This window comes from Drosophila navojoa, chromosome X (assembly GCF_054131105.1).
Source record: "Drosophila navojoa isolate 15081-1374.11 chromosome X, UAZ_NAV_1.0, whole genome shotgun sequence".
Classification (NCBI taxonomy): Eukaryota; Metazoa; Arthropoda; class Insecta; order Diptera; family Drosophilidae; genus Drosophila; species Drosophila navojoa.
Window position 1 is genome coordinate 2,679,397 of NC_142895.1, and position 27,235 is coordinate 2,706,631.

Below are 27,235 nucleotides of genomic sequence, written 5' to 3' on the forward strand. Positions count from 1 at the left end.
CTTTCTCTCTTTCTGTCTCTATGCCATTTAAAGGTAAAGATTTGGCTCTGCGTTTGGCAGCTGCTGAGCATGAAAATGAGCTTTTGTATTTTTATGCGCCACGCGAAATACAAAAAAACAAAGCAAACCAAAGCAAAAGGCAAAAACAAAACAAAAAAAAAAAGAAAACAACAACAGCAACAACAACAACAGCAACAGTAAGAAAACAAATAATACTCGTAATAAAATCAGCGCAATAAGCAAGCAATGAAAATGAGACGTCGAACGCGAATGCGAATGCCCAGATATGAGCTGAAACGGGAACTGGAGCTGGAGCCGGAGCGGGAGCTGGAGACATAAGCGGCAGTGCCTCGTATACACAGATGAGCAATCATAAATATTAATGTTAAATACATCAGAGTTCCCAGTTGGGCAAGTCCGTTCGGCCAGCGGACTGACAAAGGGATAGAGACAGGGCGGGGGGGAGATGGGAAAGGAGGTACAGAGAGAAGGGAGCGAGGTTCGGGCAGAGATACGCGAATGGTCGAATGAACTGATGGTTAGATGCTCTCTGACAGGTGGAAGGAGCTGACCTGAGAGAGAGCCCCACTAAGAGTTCGATTCTGGATAATTGAAAACTGAAACTAAATGGAGTAAGCGAAGATAACCGAGGAAATGTTCTTGGCGTATATCTTAGGCGAAGTCGAATAAGTGGAGAGCAAGATGATTTGGCTAGAACAGAGATTATCTATTGAGCAGGATGGGAGAGTACTAAGAACTTGAGAATGTGTTCGGGTGTGGGCAGCTGTGAAGATAAGACAGGGAAAGCGGGAATAGTTGATCGAGCGAGAAACGGTCATGCGAAGGGAGACGATAGATGAGATAGACAATATACATATATGTGAAGTAAGTATACGAATAGGAAGGAATTGTTCTCAGAGATGGGAGCATCCATAGGTCTCAGTTGAGAGTGGATTGTCTTCATCAGCCTAGCACGCCTAGGAAACAGCCTACGTAAAGAGCTTAGAGAGTAAAGTGAAGCTGATTAGACGTTCGATCGGACTTGTCTTCGGATCGATGACTTGTGCAGACTCGAGTGAAGGCATAGCTGGATGAGAAGGAATCTGATAAGCAATCAACCGGACCAAGGCTGGCCTAACTTAAAGTCAAGGAAGGTAGGACAAACAGTGGATTAGACGTCCTTCAGTAGACAATGAATAGACAAATGAAAGAGGCGGACCTGATGAGTAGCACTGGACTAGTGGACTAGTGGACTAGTGGACTAGTGGACTAGTGGACTAGTGGACTAGTGGACTAGTGGACTAGTGGACTAGTGGACTAGTGGACTAGTGGACTAGGGAGCCCTAGGGGGGCCGTTGATGGCCCATAGATGAAGCGATCATTCCTTTTGCGAGTGGAAGGGGCTGTGCCACTCCAGGCTTGAATAGTTTGACTGAAGTGCTAATGGGCTTAAGCGATATGTCATTCGAGCAGCAGCTATCCATGCCCTTGGCTTCATTGCTGAGCGACAGATAGTAATGGCGTATCGAGTCAATAATAAAATTTGCAATAAAAAGCCAAGGCGATCGGAATGGAGCTCAACTATTTGGGCGCGCGGTGCGTGGACTTATGCTAATGTGTGGCTGCTGCTGGTGCTGTTGGGGCTGCTGTCGGGCAGGGAGACTCCCAGGCTGCCGGGCTCATAAACAACAACGAGCATAAATCTCAGCATGCCAGCCAGCCAGGAGCAGCAGCAGCAGCAGCAGCGGGCAGGCAGCAACAAAAGGCGAAGGAAAAAATACAGTGAGCAACAAGAAAAACGGGAATCTCGGCGCCGCGGTGTCGTCGTCGTTGTTCTCGCTTTGATTTATTTGCCAACGTGCACAACGCTGCGTATGCGTAATTTTTGTGTGTGAAAGAAAGAGAGGGCGCGGGAGAGGGCGAGGGAGAGGCTGTGGGAGTGAGCTGAGAAGCTGAAAGCCGAGAGATGGCAGGCTCATATCAATGACAGCAAGCGAGTCGACTTTACATTTAAAAGTAAATTATGCCACACATTCGCATTCAGATTCAGATTCACATTCGTATTCGCATTGTTTATTTATTTCCGACTGAAGGTTTCTTTTTTATTTATACACATACAGATATTTTTGTAGCTGTCAAAAAGGCAAAACACACACAGACACAGACAGACAGACAGACAGACGGAGGGACGAACGGACGGTCGGACGGCACCTATTTGCATAATTTTGAGGGAGCTTGTGCGGGAGCTGGGATAACTGAAACTAAAGCAACAACAAAGCCGGGGATAATCAGTTATAAAGCAGCTACAAATTTAAATATGCTTTCACATAAGCAATTTAATGTTTGCACGTGCCACAAAAGTCAATCGCTTGTTTGTGCCAGAACAAACAGAACTAGGCCAACACACACACACACACACACACACACACAGTGAATCAAGGGGGCCAAAACAGTGAAAGTTTTTTCCAGCTTTTCCTATTTTTTTATTCCAACTGAAACGAGGGCTTAAAGTTAAGTACACACATGTCTGTCATATTACATAGACAGAGCGAGGGAGGGAGAGAGGGAGAGCGAGAGAACGAGAGGGCAAGTGTGTGAGAGATTATGAGTGGAATTTGTTGAAACGTAAATAGATTAGCTCTACATTAATTGCGGGCTATGCGAATTAGAATTTTGAAGAGCTCTGAATTTCGAGCGCTGATAGAATCAGACATTGTAGAGTTACTACATGGGAGAGTCGAGTGGAACAGAGAACTAATGTGTATGAGTATTGGAGTATTACGAATATCCCCGAAAACGAAAATCTATTGAACAACTAATCCGACTACACTATCCCCGACTGAATTTGTGCTCTATATCTCTATATATCTCTATATCTCTCTAGCTCTATATCAACGGAGAACTTTTTATCTGGAATATAACCTGTTAACATCTTAAATGTCAATCCTCTTTCTTCGACACTTAAAGCTATTGGTCTTCCTTGGACATAAGCTCTTAAGAACTATGCCAAGTTAACTCACATTAGATATCGATAATTATCGATTAATTGCGCCTCGCATACGAGAGAGCCTAAAACTCTTATGTGAGGGAAGCAATTGAGTCGAGTTAAGATTGCTCCAGATCAAGTACTATATATACATATTTACATATATGTCTTTTGCTGTCATCCATGCATGCTGCTGCCTTTCACCAACATTTTGTTGTTGTCCTATTTCAGCTTAAAATTTCCAACCTTCACACTTGACTTAAGCTAAAGAAGAATGTGGAAAACAAACTAGAGAAAAAGGGCAAAGTGAAAAAGTTGCGAATATCTAGTAAGCGCCATCTATGCAAGCTTAAAAAAGCGAATGAGAAGAAGCAGATTCCTGAACAGCACCCACATCAAATGCGATATTTGTTGGCCAGTTTAAAGATCTCGACATGGAAATCTGACATTTTGATTTGCGGCACAAATCGCATTATATCTGCGCTACATATACTATATATGTATGTGTGTCGTGCTTCTTCTTCTGTTTCTGCTACACTCTCACTTAGCGCGAAGTGTGTGAGCCACGCAGCTTTTTATTTGCTCAAGTTGCTTTTGCGCGTTGTTTGTGTTTAATTATGGATAACTGTACATGTGTGTGTGTGTGTGTGTTTGTGTGTGTGTTTACATATGTGCGTTGTGTTATTATACAAGGAGCTTACATAGCTATTCTCGTTATTGTATTGCTCTTTCTCTCGCATTCGCCCTTTTCCTTGGTCTCCCTCTCCCTCTCGCTCTCTTGCTCGACTCGTGTGCTCTGCTGGCCTTTTTGGCTTGTTTAACATTTGAAATTCATATTCAAACACACACACACACGCACAAACTTGGACTGCGCCTGTCTTAGGGCCAACTTCCGTTTCCGGTTTGTAAACAAATGGCGCCAGCGAACGATTAATTATTGTTGATTTCGTTGCCTTTTGTCTATGCTGGTGGCAGGACACGTGCCGCCCGCCGTCAACGCCGCATGTCCCTAACACGCATTGCCACGCCCATGCCCACGCCCATTGCCACGCTCACAGCCCTGCTCCCCCCCTCCGCCTTTGGACCGGTTCGTCGCGTCGGTTTAATCCAAAAACTGGAAACACAAACAATTTCCTGCATTAGCACTGATAAATCGTTTGTTAAATATTTGAACTATTTTGGGTCGCGCCGCAGCGATTATGCATTACTTAATAATGTCATAGGGCTTATCGATTTATCGATAGTAAATATTATTAGAATTGTCACGGAATTGGGGAGGTAGAGGTGGGGCTGTTGGATGTCGGGATGTAGCTTCGAGTTTTTGTGATTTGATTTATTTTCTGATAATTACCTTGATTTATCGATAACACATCTGAGTTCATGAAGGCAAGTATTGATGGGAATAGACTAAAGTCTTTAGTCTAGCATATTGACCATTGGCTGGATGGCTGGATGGCTGGATGGTAAGTTATCGATTTATCGATTACAAGGTATTCATTTTTTAATAATCGAATACACCTATCGACATATCGATTTATCGACAGCAAGTATGGGCAAATTCACTAGGGAGCCACATACTTATTTAAGTCTACATTTATAATATACAAGCGTTCATTTCTCATTTTCTCAGTAATCGATAAATTTCTTTAGGACTAGCATCAAATTGTACTTTCACCAATTGTTTAGACGATTTTGATGTTATTTTTGCCATTACACTGATTGCGTTTGGTTATAGGTCTATTATGCCATCCTAGTCCTCTTATCGATTTGATTTATGACTGCTCGATAACATTTCAGTGCTGCTGCCAATTGTTATCGTTTGTTCATTAACTGTGCGAGTGCCATTAATTGGCGTTAAGTGTTATTATGCAAATTGTTATCGTTATTATTTGTGCAACGGCAATTACAAATTTCGGCCTGAATCGCTTATCGTCTATCGATAAATTTGTAATTAACGCTGCGGCCAGGCGAATTAGCAGAATCGAATGTCATTTTAAGTAGCTTAATGCCTTTCTCTATGAGCATTGTTGCTCTGGCCTATCAATAAACCAATTTTCGCACACAATTGCTGCACGCTTCTCTGCCTCTGACTGTGTGTGTGTGTGTGAGTGTGTGTTAGTGTCTGCCTCTGTGTGTATCAGAAACCACAACGTGGCACTTTTTTGGCAAGTTAATGTGTTATACTTAGGTGCTTCGCACACGTGCGCCTATACATACACACAAGTGCGGGTCGTAATTAATGATTGAACGCACACATGCATACGCACACGCACTTCCTCTCACACACACACACTCACACACAGGCACCCGCCCATCCAGTCAAACTTTTGCCTAACAAGCGCCTGCCCTGAAAAGTATGCTACAATTTGCGTTGCGGGCAACAAATATGCTGCTCATTATTTTTAGAGCTACGCACAGCCCACACACTCACACACACACGCGCCAACACACACATACATACATAGGTACGCACACCACACGCATATAAATTATGTTTGGGCTTCATTATGCCAACTGCTTTTATGACCCAGACTCAGAAGTGTGAGCGCGTGTGTATGTGTGTGTGTGTGTGTGTGTGTGTGTGTGTGCATGTGTGGGTGTATATGAGTTTGGCATATTTCGGCAGACTCCGCATTAAAAATCAATTCACAAACTTTGCACGTAGCTTCAACTGAAGTGTATGCCCTGTATGTGTGTGTGTGTGTATGTGTATGTGTGTGTATGTGTATGTGTGAGTATGTGTGTGTGTGTTTCAAGTGTGTGTTGTGTATGCAACAGCAACAGCTTTTAATGCGGCTTTGATGAAGCAATCGCTGCCATTGCTGCTGAATGGCTAATATCAAGCCCTCACTCTGCTCTCTCTCTCTCTCTCTCTTTCACTCTCACTCATGCCGTCTCTTTCTTATTCTCATTAAAGGCAGTCAGTCAACATGGAATGACCCAAGCTGCTTGTGCTGGAACACACACGTGCTCGGAAGATGCTGCAACCGCCAACAACAGCAGCAGCAGCAGCAGCAACGCCAACAGCAACAGCAACAGCAACAACTGAAGCAGCAACAATTGCTGCAACAGCTGCAACTGGCAATGGGCAGCGACGTCGCGTGGCAGCTAGCGACAGCAGCGGCACTCACAGTAAAACCAACAACAACAAACTAAAGCCACAGCCAATGCATTCCAACGAGGAGCCGCCCACGTCGGTGATCGTCGACGGCGGCAACCAGCAACAGCAACAGCAGAAGCTGCGACGCAGCGCCAGCGCCAGCGGCAGCAGCGGGCAGCAGCAGCGACTGCGCAAGACGAGCTCATGCAGTGCCAGCGCCAGTGCCAAGGCCACGCCCACGCCGCACACGCGCCGCCCACACAGACAGCATTCGAATGCCTCCGACTCGATGCAAAAGCAACAACAACAGCAGCAACAGCAGCAGCAGCAGAAGCAACAGGAGCAATCGCATCGCTATCAGCCAGCTGGACGCGCTGGCAGCAAGGAACGCTCTGAGGCGGCGCGTAGGCGTGGCACACGCCGGCACAGCGGCGCCTCGACACTGAGCGAGGCAACAGCTGGCGCCGTGCAGCGTCGCACGCGCGACACCGGCCGAGACTCGGCCGGCAGCTCCTCGACGGCGTCCAGCTGCAACGGCAGCTGCAGCTCCGACGATGGCGACTCGACGCACTCGTCCTCCTCCTCGTCCAGCTCGTCGGGCGAGCCGAATCTGCCCTATCCAGGCTTCCCGGAGATTGCCATGAAGGCGCTCACACAGTACACGCGACCGCGCAACTGGTGCCTGATGCTCATCACCAATCCATATCCTTTTCGAAACAAAAGCAAAGCACAGGTGCCGCAGACACCAAGGGCTGTCCTTGCACCAGCCACATACATACGCCTCTTGTTTGTCCGTGTGTGTGTGTGTGTGTGTCAGGGTATATATATGGTATATCTGGGTAAATATAGGTATATCGCTGCTGCGGCCTATTGATTTTTAGTGTCTGCTCGTGCCTGCTGGGAGGCTACCTACTCGCACTCGTACATCTGAGAGTGAAGCGGGTGCTCAGCACCGACTAGACGCTACCCTGAAGATGAGAGAAATACGGCAGGATCTGAATTCACAGTAGGCGGGCGTGTTTATATACAAAACTTGATGGGGCCAACTTCTGAATTTGGAATATGCTTTACATTATCATAGATAGCTAAAGATATAGAGAATCCATATGAAATTTTAAGTTTACTGCTCTTATACTTCCAGAGATCAAAGAGCTCATACGTTCGTAAACAATTATGGATAAGTGAAAGAAAGGTGTAGGAACGTAAGAAGAGAAAGCGTGTTGAAGGGCGGACAAAGGGAATATTAGACGAACGAGCAGGTGTAAGAAGAGAGAAACTGTTGAACAGACGGATAATCGGGTAGATATTCCGACGGATAGACAGATAGACAGTTAGATGGATAATCAGATAAATAGTCCAAAGGATAGTCGAATGCTTTAAATCATTTGAGAGAGAGGGAGAGAGAGAGAGAGAAAGAGATAGAAAGTGAAAGAGAGATATATATATATAAAGTGAAAGAGAGAGAGAGAGAGACATAGACAGTGAAAGAGAGAGAGAGATAGAAAGTGAAAGAGAGAGAGAGATAGAAAGTGAAAGAGAGAGAGAGATATATATATAAAGTGAAAGAGAGAGAGAGAGATAGAAAGTGAAGGAGAGAGAGAGACAGAAAGTGAAAGAGAGAGATAGAAATCGAAAGAAAAAGAGAGAGAGAGATATAGAAGGTGAAAGAGAGAGATAGAAAGTGAAAGAGAGAGATAGAAAGTGAAAGGGAGAGAGAGAGAGCAACAGACAGAGACAGTTCTGCATTTGAATTTCATTGACTCTATATAGATGCTACTTGTATACCAAGAAATCCCCTATAAACAGCTTAAGCGATATGTCTATAATTGGATTTACCTCTTACGCTTGCCGCAAGGTCTCAATGCTGTATTGGATGTTTATAGAGCATGCATATTATAGATGCTGTCGAGAGGCTGTGCACCAAATTGTATTACTTGAGAGACCTTGATTGCCAATATCAATAGGTATATATATGTATATATACCCCATGCAATTAAATACGCTTTACATATTTATAAGTTAACCTTGATATGCACACCCTGTACACTCTGGGCTGCATGGGGTAGCTGGGCATGGCGAGCAGAGCTCCACGGAAGATGGCCCGCTGGGCCTGTGCATCGAACGACCCACACTCTTAGTTACAGGGTATTCACTGCCTGTGAGCCTTGAAATATTTGCGTTTTATTTATTCATTTTTTTTCGTACTTGCCTGCCTGTTGCAAAATATATGCCTACATGTGCACACACACACACACACAAACACGTGTTTCTGTGTGTGTGTGTGTGTGTTTGTGTGTGTGTATCGCATAAATAACATATATCGGCGTAGCGGAAGACGCTGCCCGAGTTGCCAATCGCCATTCGCAGTCGTTGCTTCCTGTTCTGACATTTCTGTCCTTGTTTTCGTTTTTTTCTTTGTTTTTTTTTTTGTTCTTCTTTTCTTTAGCTCTCTTCTTCTTTTTTTTGCGCCTTGTCATTTGCAGTGTCCTTCTTCTTCTTCTTCGTTTGCTTGTTCGTCGTCCTGGCTGCTGTTGCTGTTGTACTCGCTAGGGGATAATGTGCGGCAATCAGTGCCCGCCCGCCCCCTGCTCCGCCCTGTGCTCTGCCCGTGACAGGCAGCGCGAGCTCGCCCCTGGCATGTGCATGAAAAATCGCTTTGCATACTTTTGGGCGCACTTCACATTTAATTTAACCTGAAATTAAAATTGACTGACGTTGATATTTAAGATGAACACATTTCATACATTAAAACCAACTCAGCCCACATAGTCAACAGATGCTGCGCCATTAAGTGCCTTCTCATGCAGCCAGCTGTCCTGCAGGACCCCAGGAACTAGAGCCGAGTGGGGCATAGCAGCCGAAGGATAAATTCAATTCAAGTACACTCTAGTCGACTGTGTGGCCCTAGTAGATACTCATCATGCAGCATCATGCTGAGATTTTTCCTATTTGCATCCATATCCCTATGCGTATTTCAGGCAAATTATGTGATTCTCTTTGGAAGAACTCTTTGCTATTGTACTTCGGCTCTAGAAGCTTCTCTCTCTATTTAAGGCGTAGCTCAGTCAGTATAAGAAATAATGAAAACTGAAGTTTATAATGTATTTAAATCATCTTAATCCATTCATCATTAAAAAGCCAACCTCTAAGGTCCATCGTCATCGAGTTGTCCGATGACAATCGATAATGTCTAAGCGAAATGAGTTATCGAGTAATAAATTGTAAAGAAAGAGATTGTTTACTCGATATTTCGATAGCTTTGGGAGCTAACGAACGGATGCCTATATTGACTTAGATCATAGTCCTGATTCTTCTGACTCTTCCAGACATGTGCTCCATAGATACGTATCATTCAATATAACATTCAGTAAACTTAGCTTACATCAAGTTTCTGCTTTCATAAACTAATCTTATTAGAAGACCCTTTTGGTTCAAGTAATATAATATTATTATAGATCTACACAAAAAATTGTCGAATTAAGTCTGCTGTGCAGAAAATTTTGATATCCAAATTAAAGGATGTAAAGTTGGAGTGCGTGATTCAATTTTGGCTACTCCACAGATCTTCCAGGAAGATCCAACTCTATCCCACTTCAGCCTAAAGTCAGCAGAGCTGCTGTGCGTTCTCTCTGTTTGGGAAATTCTAAAGGAAAACCATTCCTGCATAACTATTGCAGCGGGCTTTGTTCGTAGAAAAGCCCAATTTTAATTGGATTTAGTGTTGGGACATGCTTAAATAATCAACTCATTTCTGTAGAGTTGCTGCAACTTTTCGATGTTGGTTATACGAAAGGAAAACTGTTTTTGGCTCTGCTGTCGGCGGCAACTGTCGATGGCCACAAATAGAATTTGAGTTGAAACTATTTATTGCATTTGCCCGTTTTCCGAGTTTTCCGGACATCTTTGTGGCATCTCAATTGCTATTTCCTGTCACTTTCCGTTGTTGCTGCTGCCCAGATTCCAAACACACAGACAGACAGACAAAGAGCGAGAGAGAGAGAGAGAGGGAGAGGGGGAGAGGGAGAACTAGTCTGTGGCAATTACCAGCTGCCAGCTGCATTGCTCAGCCAGCTACAATAACACGATAATCGCACCCTGGGCGCCCCTTAGCTAACCCCTTTGATAAGCCTCCCTTTCGCTTGGCCTGCCCCACTTAATTGTTGGCTATAAATTTTGATTTTGTCATTGTTCAGCTGTCCCTTGGGCGATATCTTGAGAGTTTTGCAAAGTTTCTCCTGCCAGCCATAGCTGCTGCAGCTGCTTGCCTTCCCTTATCAATTATTGTTGATCGGATTGCAGCGTTTTGTTGCAGTCAGCGCGGCGTCTCGATTCAATTGGCATTTCTCATAATCAATTTCATAACTGCATTAAGTGCGACCCCTAAACTAATTCCGAGTTGAAAACTTTACTGGTTCGCCGCGTCTACGTGGCGCTGCTCAATGCCACTGCGAGAGAGAGGGATGTGGATGAAGGGGGAGCGCGAAGCGGCATCTGCGAGGTCAACTGCGACATTTGCCAAAAAGTGTTAACGCCGCCTTCAAGTCGCCAGCGGCGGTACGGCTGTGTCTCCTCGTACCTCCATCTCTCATTGTCTCATTCGGCGGTTTCCTTGTCTCTCTGTGTCTTTGTTTTCCTGTTGGACTATCTCTGCTCTGTGCCATTCTATATCTGCCCTCTCAAGTTTCATATCTAATATGTTTTACCTCATATCTTACATCCCATATCTCATATTTCTATCTCATATCTCAAATTTCAAATATCATATCCCATATCTCATATCATATCCCATATCTCATATCTCATATCTCATGTCTCATATCTCATATCTCATATCTCATATCTCATATCTTATATCTCATATCTCATATCTCATATCTTATATCTCATGTCTCATATTTCATGCTTCACACTCATATATCTCTCGCTCTCTCTGTCTTTCTTTATCTCTCTCTCTCTCTCTCTCTCTCTTGCTCCTTTTTAAGCATCTTCCTTCGTAAGCAAGAATAGCTCTCAGAAATCAGAGAATTCCCCTACATCGGAGCAGGCAGGAGACGTTGGGCGCACTGGGAGCATAGTGTACACATCATTAGCATGCGAGCAAAGTAATGCGATATCCACGCCCACAACTAATTATGGCATCTACTTAATAGCAATGAATCGCAGCGCAATCTCATTAGCCATGCGCCCCGCTGCCTTCAGCAGGACGCCGCCGCCACCGTCGCCGTTCTAGCACCGCTTTGACCTCGCTGATTGCCAAGTGCTTGAGATTACATTACATGCCATCATCGATAGCTCCGATTGCAGCTGCCATTCGAATCGGGGCCAACAGGTGGCTAGGGTGTGGATCAGTGGGTCGGTGGCTCGGTGGCTCACCTCTCGGCATGCCAATTATTTGTGATTTCCAGAGCACAAGAGCGTAAATTGATATCAATTAGTTCAAGTACAGCCCAGCTAGTGAAACCGATATCAGCTTAATTAGGCGGCCACCGATAGGCATCTATCAAGATGCATGTGAGCTCCGCTCTATCCAAAGTCAAGCAAGCTAATTTGAAGTCAAGGTTCAGCATCTGTGGCAGGGCCTATTAATATGCCTAATCCATAAGTATCGATAACAAGCCATGAGGAGACTGAGACTGAGACTGACACTGAGACTGAGACTGAGACGGAGACGGAGACGGAGACGGAGACTGAGACTGAGACTGAGACTGAGACTGAGACTGAGACTGAGACTGAGACTGAGACTGAGACTGAGACTGAGACTGAGACTGAGACTGAGACTGAGACTGAGACTGAGACTGAGACTGAGACTGAGACTGAGACTGAGACTGAGACTGAGACTGAGACTGAGACTGAGACTGAGACTGAGACTGAGACTGAGACTGAGACTGAGACTGAGACTGAGACTGAGACTGAGACTGAGACTGAGACTGAGACTGAGACTGAGACTGAGACTGAGACTGAGACTGAGACTGAGACTGAGACTGAGACTGAGACTGAGACTGAGACTGAGACTGAGACTGAGACTGAGACTGAGACTGAGACTGAGACTGAGACGGAGTAAAGTGAAAATTTAATACATTCCTTATTGGAGCTCTATGAAACCTTGTTCCCACTAGATTAGAGATTCTGCCTTAAGCTCCTGCTCAATAGATATCACCTTGGCAGCAAACCATTGCAAGCTTTACACCTGTGCCCAATTATCACCTGCGAATAAGCCACACAAATTGCCAGCACATTTGCATTCAAATGAGAGCACTTTCACTCTCTTACTCTCTCCCTCCCTCTCTCTCTTTCTCTCTCTCTCTCTTTCTTTCTCAATCTCTCTCTCTCTCTCTTTTCGTATAACAAAATTTCAATAGAATTGGCAAATTCTGGTGGGGTCTGCCTGTGCCGCGTTGCCAATTATTGCTGCTTTCGCTTTAGCCACACGTTCAGCTCAATGGCCACGCCCACCTGCCCACACTACAGACTTTACATTCTCTTTTGATTCTTTACCTTTTCGACTCCTTTCATTTGATTTGTTTGTATTCTGTCTGCCGCTGCTGCTGCTTCTTCTTCCTCTTCTTCTTCTTCCACTCGCTGTATTCACAAATTATTCGTGTCCACTCGACTGCAGCGGCTCGACGTTCGACTTTTTTGTTTGGCCGTCTTTTAATTTGTTGCGATTTTTGTACGCTCGCATGCACACACACACACAAGCATAGGGGGCTGTTGTGAGTGTGTGGGGGGGGGGGATTGGGGGTTGTTGTTGGGGCCATTTTTGTTGGCCCACTTTACGCTCGACTTAATTTGTTTACTGTTGGTTTGGTGGCCTTTGCCAACGTCGACGCTGCGCGCGCCAAATCAAAAATAATGGCAGCTCACGGACCCCGCCCCGCCTCCACTCGCACATGCAGCCCCTCCTCCTCTCTAGAGGGAGAGAGATAGCAAGCGAGAGAGAGAGAGAGAGATGCTACGCTGTGTCGCATATTTGCGCTGCTGCAATATTTATCCAACGTTCCAGCCTCTCGCTTGCCCACTGACACGCCTCGTTCCGCCCAAAACTTTCACTCACACACACACACACGCTGACCTTTTCTCTGTCGGTGTGTGTGTGTGCGCTTTATACATTGGTTTTATGACAGTGGCTCGACCTGACCTGCATATGCCATCCATTTAGCCCGCTCGCAGCGCTCCTAATGAATTGCAAGGACCCCAAAACGATTGTCCTTTTATTTGTTTATATGTATGTGCACATTGTTGTTGCCACCATTGCTCCTTTTGTGTTCCGTTTTTATCTTTAATTGTGCGTTAATAGCGTAAACATTTTGTGCATTGTATTTCGCTGGCTCGTAATTGCGCGCGGTCATAATAAAAATGGTAGAGCAGGAGAGGGACAGCGGGACAGAGGGACAGCGGGGGGAGGCTGTGGGCGAGAGACACTGAAATGAGTCCTTGGCGCGCATTTGGCATGCATTAAGCGCCCCATTGAAATCCTTTCATCGTCGTCCTTGGCTTTGTGTATTGAAAAGCCGCGAAACGCAGCCGATTTCGCATGTTTCGCCAGACCGCGGGCTATTCGCTGTCGTCGTCAGTGCAGCGAGAAGCAACTGCAATATGCTGCTCAGAGCTAACATGTTTACTTATCACTTTGCTCCTCTGGCACTCCCGTTCGTCTGTTCCACTTGCTTTTCTAGGATTCACTTGGGTCTAGCTTTTGTTGCTTGGAATTTAACTTCTGATTGTGCTTCTCTGTTCGCTTCTTTCATCATATTAAGGAGAGTTTTTCACTCTTTCTCTCTCTCTCTTTCTCTCTCTCTTTTTCTCTCTCTCTCTCTCTCACTCTCTTTCCCTTCGTACTTCTCTTACTCCTACTTCTCTCTCTTGTTTACTCTTCCTTTCTCCCTCTACTTTCTTCTCATTTCGCTTCCCACTTCTCGCTTCATCAATACTATTCTCTGTATATGTGGATCTCTTGCTTCAATTGCTATCTCTAGATTTGCTTTTCTAGTTTTACACTCTCTTCTTCTTCCATCTTTCTCTCTTCTCTCAACTCAACTACATCAGAGAAGCCTTTGAGCTTCTCACTTTCGTTTGCTCAGCAACTTGAACCACATTCCACTAGCTTTTGTCTTATATAGTTCATGTGAATCTGACTAGAATTTCGAACTTAACTCATCGTATCGACTCTTATGAAAAGTACACGATTCAAGTTTCTCGCTTCTCGCTTCCGTCGATAGATTATTTTAGTATTACTTCGCATCTATGTCGCCTCTATTCCACTTCTTAAGCCGCTCTCTGTCTGTGCTCTGCATTTCATTACTACTCTCTCTCTCTCTCTCTCTCTTGCCCTCCCTCTCTTGCACTTCTTCACTTATTACGCTTCTCTCTGGCAGTCGCATTGCTGCCCTAATCCAACTATTTCTTGTGCTCTTTCTGCTTCGCTTCTCCTTAAGCTCGAATGCAACTGCAACAAGCTGCGCTTCTTGTTCTGCTTCTTGCCTCAGCTGAGTCGCAAAACCATCCGCAGCCATCCATCAGGCCATGGATGCTAATGCCAATGTTTTCATGGTCGTAAGCCTTGGTTATATTAACAGCCATTTGGCTCTGAAGCAGACTTCAGATACTGATGCAGTGAGCTGCTCACATCGGGCCGAGACTGGCCCGGACTCGGCGCTGCTCTGGCTAATATGCTGGCTAAAAGGCTTACTGAAGTTGTTGCAACATTGCATTATAATGCCGCTGGCTGGCTGCGGCTGCCTGACTGCTGTCCGAGATGAATGAATGACTGACTGAGTGACTGTCATCAATTTGTGCCATTTCTTTCTGCCACAAAACACACACACACAAAGGGGGCGACAGAGTGCGAGCGAGCGGAGCAGGAGTTGTTGCAAGAATAAGCAGCAATGGCAGCACGTCGAGCACAAAATGCAGCCAAGTTGACAAGCACTTGAGTGCGCATTAGAGGCGATAGTAAACAGCTATCTGGCATCCTTGTGCCTCGTGCCGCATGCCTCATGCCGCGTGCCTCGTGGCTGCTGGCTTTGCGTGGCATGCCATAAAAACCTAGACAGCGGACAGAGGGGTGGAGTGGACGGCGGGGGTGCACGATTGGGCGCTCGACATGTTTTGCTTAAATCAGCACACAAAAGCAGTCAACAGGCAATAGCAGGCAATCGCTATGCAAACTAATCTCTCGATGCTCTGTCTTTAACTAAAGAGCTCCTCAAGAGAGAGTTGGACTAGCACGAGGATATATGTAGATTCTAAGCGAGCTGGTTCTATTTGGGGCTGCTACACACCTTGACTAGGTGGTACTTATCAAAACTACCAGCTAATCGATACTTATCGATTAATTTAACTTTTGTTAATATTAGCTTCCTCTCTTTCAACTTTCTCCAAGCTGTGACCAAGTCTGCCATAACATAACTGATCGTTGTCGATTATCGACTAGAGATATCGACTGTCCGCTTAGTTTAACTTTAGTCAATATTAGCTTTCTCTCAGTCAACTTTCTCCAAGCTGCGTAGACCAAGTCTGCCATAAGCATAAGTGATCGTTATCGATTATTATCGACTAGAGATATCGACTCTCCGCTTAGTTTAACTTTAGTTAATATTAGCTTTCTCTAAGTCAACTTTCTCCAAGCTGCGTAGACCAAGTCTGCCATAAGCATAACTAAGCGCTATCGATTATTATCGACTAGAGATATCGAAGCTCTTAGCTTTCCAGATATACCCATCTGGTATGCAGTATCGATGCATATGACATGCGTTTTATGATATCTAAATCTAAAGTCCATATCTTACTTTTCTATTCACACGTCTCTCTTTGCTTTATCTAACTTCTTTTGCTCAAGGTCTGCCTCACACTTTGGTTTTCGCTTTGCCTCTCTCTTATCTCATAGTTCTTTCCCTGACTTCAGTTTGTCAATTTCTCTGATGGTTTCTCTCGTAGGTGTTTCTTGATAAGGTCTCTACCAATCTCTCTTTGCGCTTCTTTCTCACTCTCTTCTATTTTCCCGTTCTACTTCCCACTTCCTTTGCCCACACCCAACATCTCTCATCTAGTTTCTTCCTCCCCCTATTCCAATACTCTCTCAGTTTCCCGTTTCGCTCACTTAGAAGAGGGCATCTGCTAGTCGGATTTGTTCGTGCTTTTATTTACAGCATGTTTATGCATGCTTTGTCTTCATCTTGCGCTTTTCCTCTGGAGTTTTGGTTTCCTTAACTATAGCTGACGATCTGTGTGACATGCACGTGGTTCGAGCGCATCTCGATTCTGGTTATCCTGTTGAACTGCATCACCCTGGGCATGTACCAGCCCTGTGTGGACGATACCTGCTTGAAGCCGCGCTGCAAAATATTGCAGGTGAGTAAAAACTTAAATACATACATATATATATGGGTGGGGAGCTGGGAGAGAGTGGAATCCTTGAGCTGCCGACGCTGGCGTCACATTAACTGTCATTTATTTAAGCAATTTTTTGGCTCACTTCCTGTCTGGCTTGCTGATGACATCAAACAGGCACTTCGGCTCATTAGGCAGCCAACGCACACACCGTGGGGCTAGAGGGGGCGGGGCAGATGCGGGCAAATGCGAGCTGGTTCCTGGGGTTTTTCTTTTCTTTTTTTTTTAGGGCAATTACAGAGCCACGGCTCTGGCATAGAAAATGTTTCCCTGGCAGAGGATGGGCGGGGGCGGCAGGCGGGAGGGGGGAGGGTGGAGGGGGGTGGAGCGTCGCCAACGTGCGAAAATGTTTGTAAATGATATGGAAGGCAGACATTTTCGGCCGCAGCCAAGTGTAAAGCGTGCGAAGGGCGACAAATTGGCAAAGCGGGCAGGGGGGAGGGGGCAACGAGGCTAGCCCCAAAGTGCGACCGAGATGGAGAGCGAGCCAGGACATAAGTGGCGCCCAAATTGCTGAGAATTGTTTGAGCAGTGCCAAAAAGACAAGGACGGCAAGAGAAGACACAGTGTGCGAAAGAGACAGCGCAATGCGACTAGAAGCACAAATGGAATTGAAACTAAAGTTGAAACCGAAACAGAAACAGAAAGTGAAACTGGAACAGGTCCTGCTGAGCTGCGTCGGTTCCTTGGTAGTTTTCTCTGTTTGCTCAAAATGTTATTATGCTGGTCTGGGGTGGGCGTGGCACTTCATGCATGGCGCAGCAACACGTAGTGCCAGCCAAAGTGGACAACAGCTCATTTTGACAAGTGTCAACCACATTACGCTTTAGGCACTAAATGAGCCACACGCTCACTCCACCTATCTAGCTCCCCCTCTCCTCCCTCCCTCTCTCTCTCTCTCTCTATCTCTGTGTCATTCTCTAAATGCCTCTGCTTGTCACAGTTCATTATCTCAGTTAGTTCAGATTCCTGGCAAAATCAACTTTGCGGCTAAGCTGAATCAAGCTGAAGTTAACTCGGAAAAAGATTCGGGTGTTGAGAGCAATTGGAGTAGGTGTATAGCTGCAGTAGAGGCGCAGTTTATGGAAAATGATATATTTGAGTTGTATAATAATCATGTCAGCTATGAGCCGAAGCAAGGTGTTGGCTTTTAGAATCAATAGATCCCGTGCCAATTGAGGAATCCTATAGAATCCAATAGATCTGCCATAGGACTCTGAAGAAAATGATGTTAGGCTCAGCTCTTATTAGGTCCTCAATATACAGATAGACAGAGAGTTACACAAATATCAATATTATAGTAATCGCAACTAGAGAGGATGGCACTAGAGTTAGCTATCGACACACAACTATATGACTATCGATAGTTAGCTATAGTGCTATCGATACTCGACTAGAGTGTCATTGGCAGAAGAGAAAGAAAGTGAATATAAACTGAGCCATAGAAGTTCTACTGGTTGGGTTCTCCCCTTGAATGTCTGGCCTGGACTGAACTCTCCAGCCTCCTTAGATTGTCGATAGTCTTAACGATCTAATTGCATTCCTTCACATATCACTCACACAGATCTTCGATGACATCATCTTTGCCTTCTTCGCCCTGGAGATGACCATCAAAATGGTGGCCATGGGCATGTGCGGCAAGAACACCTATTTGGCTGACTCGTGGAATCGACTGGACTTCTTCATAGTGCTGGCCGGGCTGCTGGAGTACGTGATGCATGTGGAGAACCTGAACCTGACTGCGATACGCACGATCCGAGTGCTGCGGCCGCTGCGCGCCATCAATCGCATACCCAGTAAGTGCGCACTACCGTCGGTTAGTCACCCTTCACTCACTGCACTCTCGTTGCACTCTCGCTGCAGGCATGCGAATCCTGGTGATGCTGCTGCTGGACACGCTGCCCATGCTGGGCAATGTGCTGCTCCTCTGCTTCTTCGTGTTCTTCATCTTTGGCATTATCGGCGTGCAGCTCTGGGAGGGCATCCTGCGGCAGCGCTGCACTCTGGAGCGACCCGAGGGCATGATCTATCCCATAACGTAAGCGAGTTTAACTGAAATCCCCAATGACCCCTCCCACTGGGGTTTATTTGCTCCTTTTGATTTCACTTTTGGTTTCCTTTTGTGTGGGGTGGGGAACATTCGATTCGACTCGATTCGACTCGATTCGATTCGATTTCACGGACTGAGCTCAACTGAGCTGACGACGCGTTTGGGTCACATATGTCTGTCTCTGTCTCTCTGCAGGCGCCTTAAATGCATATATATATATATATATATATATATATATATATATATATATATATATATATATATATATATATATATATATATATATATATATATATATATATCGAATATCGCTTTGATATATCATTTTCAGTTTGTTTTGATTCTGTGTATATATATAGATCTTATATATACATATATCTTTTTGATATCATTTTTGGTTTTGATTTTTGATAACCGCTTAGCTCATTTCAGGCTCTCTCTCTCCCTCTCGCTCTCTTTCTAACTCAACATCGCTCTCTCACTCATTTACCAACTCACTCTTCCCCTCTCTCTCTCTCGCTCTCTCTCGCTGACTCTATTTTGCTTTCTCTCTCGCTTTTTCTGGGCTGCCTGGCTGTTAATTCATGTTTTTTTTTTTTACTTTTTTGTTTCTTTGGCTTTTGCTTTTTTGATTTTTGGTAAATGCCACTGACAGCTTACAGCCACACAGCCACAGCCACACCCACACCCGCCCACACACACACAAACACTCACACACACACGCACAGCGATTCCTGCTGTAAATTGTCCATTTGCATACAAAATGCTCAGAGCGTTCGTCAAATTTGACGTCTGGCAGCGCTGCTCATTTGAAGCAGTGTTGTAAAACGCACGAGCAAAAGTGTTCAACACGCACGCACACGCACACACACTCACACGCACACAGCCACTTCAACTGGAGCCATCGACATAAGCATGCCAAATTTTAGTCTATTCTCAGCTTAAGTGGGCCCCGAGTGCTTGTAAATGACTTGCAACGGCAGTAGATGACCATGGAGGGTGGAGGACGGGGAATGGAGGCGTGGATGGCAACATAGTTTGCCTTAAAGACCAATAACTGAATATGAAAAATGCCAAATGACAAACATAATGTCTCCCAGCGAACATGGAGAGTGCTCAGCCACTCCTAGTCAACCCAACCCCCCCTGTTATGCCCCTTGCTGTGCTTTGTGCTAAACCTATGTTTGGAGCTCGAATTCAATTAGGGTAGAGCAAAATGTGGCGGGATGGTCAGCCCCAACCCTAATCAAGTGATCATGTGGGGCAGGTGGTGGAGTAAACTCCGTCCAGTTCAGTCTGCCTGAAAGGGGCCAAAAGGTCAAGCTAATCCATCTTGAGTCCTCAAAAAGTGATCATGGAGGAAGTTGTTTGTCATATAGCCACGCCTATTTGTAGAACTCTGATTAATTTGTTTATGGTAAAGCTGAATATGAAGCTTATCTAAATTTAGAATAGTGCAGATGAGGGACAGTCGCTATGATAGGCCTTTGACAATATCGCTTTACTAGGGTGAAAGTTCAGGCACAAACTGAAGATAAGCCCCATAGAATATATGTATACAAATATGTATATGCCGTCGGGTGGCGATAATTCGTACCCTGCTAAATCGAAAATATCGATAAAGCGAAAAAAAAATTCTATCCCCTTGAAAGGAACCTTCAATATGATATATCTTACTCAGAGAACACAAAAAGCTGACTATGAAGGAAGATCAATATGACAAGGATTCTGGATCTAGTATATACTAAAGTAACAATGAGGAACAAATAATATCCATTGCCGAAGCTACCTTTTTCCCCCTCAGTCGTCTTTAGAGCAGCAGCTCAGATAATGGAGTATGTCGATTGTCATTTGGCATTTTTTGTGGTCACCTTGATATGATAATGCCTGAGTAGCTGCCCACAGGCATATGTCAACTCCATGGTCACTTTGGCTAGGCCCAAGCATACAAATGGGGGCGGGGCTGTCTTTAGCAGGCGCCCCTTGGCTCTGACAGCTGGCAAAGATTTCAAACTTGGCAAACAATCATTTATCACTGGTCATGCTCCGTCTATGGTTGTCCCTCTCTCACACACACACACACACACATACTCACTCTCTCTCTTTCTCCGTGCACTGACGTCAGCACACACACACACACACACACTCGCAGCTGAACACCCAAAATGTAGGCAGCATAAAGAATCGTTTGCTTTACTTCTTTGCTTTCGTTTGCCGTTCTTGCTTTTGTTATCGTTAATCGATTGTTTTTGCATGCGGCAACAGACTGTACCTGCGTGGCCGGAAAATAGGCCACACTTGCTGGTGTTAATTTGACGCCATTTTTCGCTGCCTCGCATAATTACTGTAAATGCAAATTGCCCATGGCCATGCATACATATATGTATACCATACCATATGTACACCCATATAGTATATGCAGATATATGGCCATATATACATCTATATAAATCCTCGTTTGCATTTCCATCATAATTTTGCATATATTTTATATATTTTTTGTGTTCACATGCAAATTTGGTCCATTCTTTTTTTGCCCCCCTCGTATTTATTTAAATGGACAGCACTCGCCGTGGCTTGTCGAATTGATATATGCTCCATTTATGCTTTTTATGCTCGTTCAGCACAGCCAAAGGAAGTATATAGGGTCTATTTGTAATGAAACTTGCAATTATCGCAGAGGAAGAGGATGAACAAATATTATTTATAGTGTTTAGTCTCATCTACAACATTATCTATAGAGAATAGTTGACATTCAAGTCTAAATGAGTTAGACTACTCCATTTGGCCTTTGAGTCAATGTTCTTCAGTATCTTCCTCCAATTCCTTCAGCCTGCTCACTGAGTACCCAAAAGTGTCTAATCATGCTGAAAGCTAACAGCTAAGCGACGAAATGTCAGCGCATCGAGGCCATGACAATGGACTTTCACATTCCTCATTAATAATTAAGCTGGAGTTTCGTTCAATTTTGCAAGTACTTTGAGTTCTTTGGCAAGTGTTGGATCATTTTTAATTGACTCGCAATTCAAATTAAAGTTGACTCTTAAGCAATTGCTGATATATATGCAGCTATGCTGAGCAGCATGAGCGAGTATTCAGAGGTCGGTTATGCCCGACTGAAGAGCTTAAAATGTTTTTGTTGATTTTTGATAGCACTCAAGTTGTATTTGGACCGATTTTTTTTTTCCTTTAAACTTTCCCTTAAATTGAGTCAAAGAATCCGCTTATAGTATATACATCTGACATAACACAGAGTGCAGAACTATTTCAGACTCTATTGTCCAAGACAACAAGCTGCTGCGCTCTATAAACCCCAGAGCTAGGTAGTTTTTTTATACAAATTTGTTGCAAATTGAATCGTTTTCAGTTCTGCTTATTAAAATGTTGAGCTTTTCCCTCTTGATTTGTGTATATACATATCTATATAAGTTTTGTTATATTTAGAGTATTTTTGTTCGTAATTTTGGTCAAGCCTTACTTGTAATATAGGTAGTACGACTAGTTGTATAAATATATGTGAGAAACTTCTCCCAGTTGCAGTTCAGATTAATACCAAAAAGTATTTTGAGAGTTTAGGTTGGGTATCGCTGTTCTTGAGATATGTTTGATTTGATTTACACACACCACTTGTATTATACATTCTACTCACACACACACACGTACACACACACACACGCACACACATGTGTACAGTCACGTGCAAAAGCTACTACTACAAAAGCCATTCACAATGGGCAGGCGCGTTTGCTGCATTCACACATCTCTTCTTCTTATTCTACATTTTTTGATGATGAGCAGACAACAGACCAAATAACAACAGCAACAACAACTACAACAACAACAACAACAACAACAAACATCAGAAATATACCAACAAAAATACCACATGTACACTGACATATGTATATCTATATATAAGTATATTTCAAAATTCTTTTCAAATCTTTTCTTTTCTTGACTTTCTTTCTTTTCATTTCTTTTCTTTTCGTATTTTTCATTATATTTTATTTTCCTATTTTATTTGAAACAAGTCGAAAAACGATAAAAACAAATTAATTTAATTGGCACTGAGTAACTGGAAATATATTTTCAAAAAATAAATACCAAAAAACTTCTTTTTTTCAAATCCAAATTTGGTTTCAAAACCTTTTTCCAATTCTTCTCAATTATTGTTTATCGCATTTAGTTTCAAATAAGTTTTTCTTCTTCTTCAATTAGTCAATCAAATAAAAATAACAAAAAAAAAAAAAAAAAATCATTATTAATACCAAAAAAAGATACTAAAACAAAAATCATACCGGGAACAAACTTTTTGTTTACAGGGGACTACCTGAAGTGTACAGAGTTCGAGTCCGTGTTAACTCGTAAGATAAAATGATTTATTTTCCCCCCTTTCTTAAAATGCCCGTAATACACAACAACAGCAACAACAACAACAGCAACAAAAACAACACAGATTAAATAACACCAAGAAAACTACAATAAAATACCAAATTCTAAACAATTAATTACCAAATATATACCACACAAATACTAACAGAGTAAATTTGATTAACAACACACACACACTTACATAAACACACACACACACACACAGTATATAAGTACCCTAGTCGTCTAATATAGCTCTCGCTCTGTGTTTCTCTAGTGTACTCTCTCTCTTTCCTTAACCAGCAATATATACTCTCTCTCTCTCTTTCTCTCTATACTTAACCTGAAGCTAGCTAGCGCTCGCGCGCTGCCTGATCTCCCCCAGCGATAGTTCATATATCGCAAGCACTAATCCTTATTCGTGTTACACGCTCTACAGCTAACACTCCCTCTCTCTCTCTCTCTCTCTCTCTCTCTCTCTGTCACTCTCTATCTTTATTAGTCTTTCCTTTAGTTTTACCCCCTCAAATGCTAGATTCAATATATATGTTTTATATACGCTCTGCTACTCAATCTCTATCTCTCTCTCTCTCTCTCTCTCTCTCTGTCTGTCTCTGTCGTACACTTTCTTAGTAATATTTGCCGATATATACATACTAAAATACTTACTTAAATACTTTTAAACTTATAATACTTCAACCATATATAGACTATATAAACTAGAACTTAACGAAAACATCTGCTCAATTAACCAATTGTCAAACACAACACTACTCAACTATTGGCTGCACACGTTATGCAACACTGTACCGAAGCTGTGTGTCCGCAAGATACTTTGAAAGCCGGGAAGCGATAACATCAGCTAAAAACACTCGAAACACTGTGATTAGATAAGCTTAGCAAAAAACGACGAAGCTTGTAATGCAAGCTAAGAAAGATGATATTATATGCTTAAAGCTTCTCCCTTTGTCAATCAAGCTTAAGCTTAACTTAACTTAACTATAAACTTATCACTTATCGAAGCTTTTCGCTGCTTCTCTTGATGCTTCACACTGCTCTTTAAGCCATTCTGCAAGCTTATCTATTCTGTGTAGGCTTCTCGCTTGTCTTTGCGTTGATCGCCTATTTCGGTCAAGCTTTTCACTGAGCTTTTCTCTTCGCCTCAAGCTGATTTTTTACTTTCGAGCTGGGCACTGTTCACTGCTCTCAGCTTCTCTGTAAACTTATCTATTCTGTAAACGCTTTTGCTGCTCTCTGAGAAAGAATTCGTAAGCTTAAACCGGCCAAGAAGCTTCTTGCGGTCATCGGTCAACAGTCCCTACTGAAAGTATGCACACTCACACTGTCGCACTGACACACACAGACACACACCTACACACACACACACACACACACGCACACACATGCACACCTTGCAGCAGATACCACTTTAGTCACTCGTAATGTGTTTTTGTAGCCAACTCTACGTGTGTGAACTCTGTATCAATGTCGTAGTGAATATAACTCTCTCTCTCCCTGTGTGTGTTCCCACCTTTATTTTGTTGTATATGTGAGTGTGTATATGTATTCATGTCCTTGTATTCGTTGTATTCGTATTCGTACTCGTACTTGTTAATGTTTTAGCAACAGTTTCTCATTCGAACTTAAGCAAAACTGTTTTATTTCGTTTCTTTGTGTTGCTAGACTTGATGTTAACAGTGTGTGCGTGTGTATGGGAGTATCAGTGTGTGTGTGTGTGTGTGTGTGCAAGTGTATTTCTTTTGTCTATTACTCTATGATTTATGTTGAGTTTTCAGTTATGTTTTGCGTTTCGAATTGCCTTTGAAACCGAATCCGAATATGAAAAGTGATTTCCCTCGACTACGAAAAGTGGGTAACAATTTGAGACTCCACACGCACACACACACACACGCACATACACAGCGACACACAGTTTAGTTAGTTAGTCTGCTTTAGAGCGTAGTCTTTGCGATAGTTTCTGATTCTATTTCTGTTTCTGTTTCTGTTGCGATTACAGCTGCAAAATTTTCGTTCAATTTTCGTTACATTTTAGCCATATGCAATTATTTTCACTCAAACACACACACAGATACACACACAGCTGCACCCTAAAACTGATGCTATCTATCTATGTTTTGTAAGCTCAACTCTTTTTACAGGAAAAACCATCAGTTTCTATTGCAAAGGTATTTAAAGCTGCCCGGCCCCAAACACTAGCTTAACCATAACAAACCCACATTGAGCATTGTGGTGACTCCGCTCGCCACCTCACCGCCGCCGCCCCCCACCTTCCCCAACAGAGCTCAAACACTCACACAGCTTGCCGCAAATGGCAGCTACAACAATAATCAAAATTAAAGTCGCATTACAAGCTATACACACACACACACACACACACACACACCTGTCTCACTCTCTCGCTCTATCAAAAAAGTTTAGCATACTTTTGCGCGCGAGAATTTTCACATTTTTATTTTCATTTTTTTTTCGCGTTGTTTCACACATTTTCACACACACACATGCATACATACACAGGCACACACACACACGCACACACATGTACAATTACGTTGACATTTTTGTGTGTGTGCCGCGTCACGCCCACCTCTGCGGTGGTGCAGTCTCTGCGCCCTGCCCCCTCTCTTGCCCCAGCAGCCGGCGGTGCGTTTAATTTAAATTGCTTTGCCTTTACTTTCGCTGTTGCTTCCTTTGTTTTTATCTTCTTTGCAGTCGTTCGCTTTTCTTTTATTTTTCTTTAATTTTTGTTCAGCTTTACGTTTTAATTTTGTGGCTGCTTCTTTTGAGTGCGCACTTTTTGTGGTCTGCGGCTTAGTCGCAATTTTATGGTCTCTCAGACACGTTCTCTACTGCCTACTCTCTCTCTCTCTCTCTCTCTCTCTCTCTTTCACTCTACTTGTGCTTGTAGCCTGATGTGCTTGAGCTGTATTTACATTGTGCGTGCTTTGATCTTGCCAAAGCTTACAACTTTAACTGCTCTTCTTTCACTCTCTCTCTCTCTCTCTCTCTCACACACACATGCAAGCTGAACGTCTCAAAGCTTTTTTATTTATATACTGCGAGCCTAAAGCTTCGCCCCTTATTAAACTCACGCTCTTAAGCTTAACAGCTCTGAGCATTTGCCACTATCACTATTTCTCTTCCTCTTTCTTAGAGCTTAAAGCTTTAGCGCTCCCAAGTTCTTAGCTTGGCTGGCTTGCCCTCTACTCAAGCTCACTCTCTCTCGCTCAAAAGCTTTCACGAAGCAAAGCTTGTCACGCTTAGAGCTTCGCTCACTCGCTCTTCACCAACTCGCTCACTCTATCTATCTCGCTTTAACTCACACTCTTTCGCTCATTGTCTCACTCTCACTGCTGTATTGGACTTTACATTGGATCAACGTGAATCTCACTCTGTCACCTTAGCTTGTTATCGATTGGCTCTGCTCGCGCTATCTCACACTCATTCTCTGTCTCACTCTAATTAGTGGTATGTGCTGACTGGACGACCGACTCGGTCGCAGTCGCAAGCTGACAAAAAGCTCTACCAAATTTTCACGCACCTAACTGATCATGCGAAACAAAATCGATTCAAAGAAACTCAAAAGCAAAAAGAAAAAAAATATATGTCTGTATCTATCTCTCTCTCTCTCTCTCTCTCATAGAACTTTTCAACGTATTCTCTCAAATTGTCGATGTATGTGTAAATGTTATCAGAAAACAATAAAAATAACGTAACGCATATTGACATTTACTCTACGTATCAATTAAATGATGTGAATTATGATTGTTAAAAAACGACTTTCTTTTGTGCTCTCTCTCTCTCTTTCTACTTTTTCTCTCTCTTTCTCTTCTCTCTTTCTCTGTGTGTTTCTTTCTCTATTTATTGATATGGTACATAATGTGTTTATCTCTTCTGTCTGCCTGGATAATCGCAAATTGTTTGTTTATCTAACCGAACGCAACACGCGACATTCTCTTTACCCCTCCTCCAACTGTCGCAGCCTCTCGCAATATTACGAGTTCTCCAAGGATCAGGACTATATTTGCTCCACGCCCGAGGATTCGGGCATGCATCTGTGCGGCAACTTTCCGCCGTATCGCATCGGATCATTGGTCTGCACTGGTAAGTACTTCCAGCTAATCCATTCCCTGCCCACACGCACCCTCCCCCTGCCATCGAGCGGGCAAAACTTTCATCTTAATGAGGTGCAAACTGTGCGTGTTAATCAAATTTTGATGGCACTTTTTAATTGCTTTCGTGCTGCTCAACTTTCTGGCAGCCCCCCCATCCGCTGCCCTCCCCCTCTACCCGTCTACCTCTCACGCCATCAGGCCATCTC

At 43.6% G+C, this 27,235-nt stretch overlaps 1 protein-coding gene across 15 annotated transcripts in view; it reads left to right on the plus strand.

Moving 5' to 3' along the window:
- The window catches only part of Ca-alpha1T (Ca[2+]-channel protein alpha[[1]] subunit T), a 129,489-nt gene that overhangs the window by 62,526 nt on the left and 39,728 nt on the right, over positions 1-27,235 (plus strand). For 7 of the 15 annotated variants that reach the window (XM_089263131.1, XM_089263129.1, XM_089263132.1 and 4 more), the window contains 5 exons: positions 5,904-6,787; positions 16,324-16,436; positions 18,040-18,271; positions 18,339-18,513; positions 26,897-27,018. In XM_089263131.1, the coding sequence (XP_089119257.1) occupies positions 5,965-6,787; positions 16,324-16,436; positions 18,040-18,271; positions 18,339-18,513; positions 26,897-27,018 (1,465 nt within the window). In that variant the 5' untranslated portion in view covers positions 5,904-5,964. Of the gene's footprint in view, positions 1-5,903; positions 6,788-16,323; positions 16,437-18,039; positions 18,272-18,338; positions 18,514-22,847; positions 22,890-25,055; positions 25,083-26,896; positions 27,019-27,235 lie in introns of those variants that run through there. The other 8 variants (XM_089263123.1, XM_089263124.1, XM_089263118.1 and 5 more) reach the window with 2 other exon arrangements.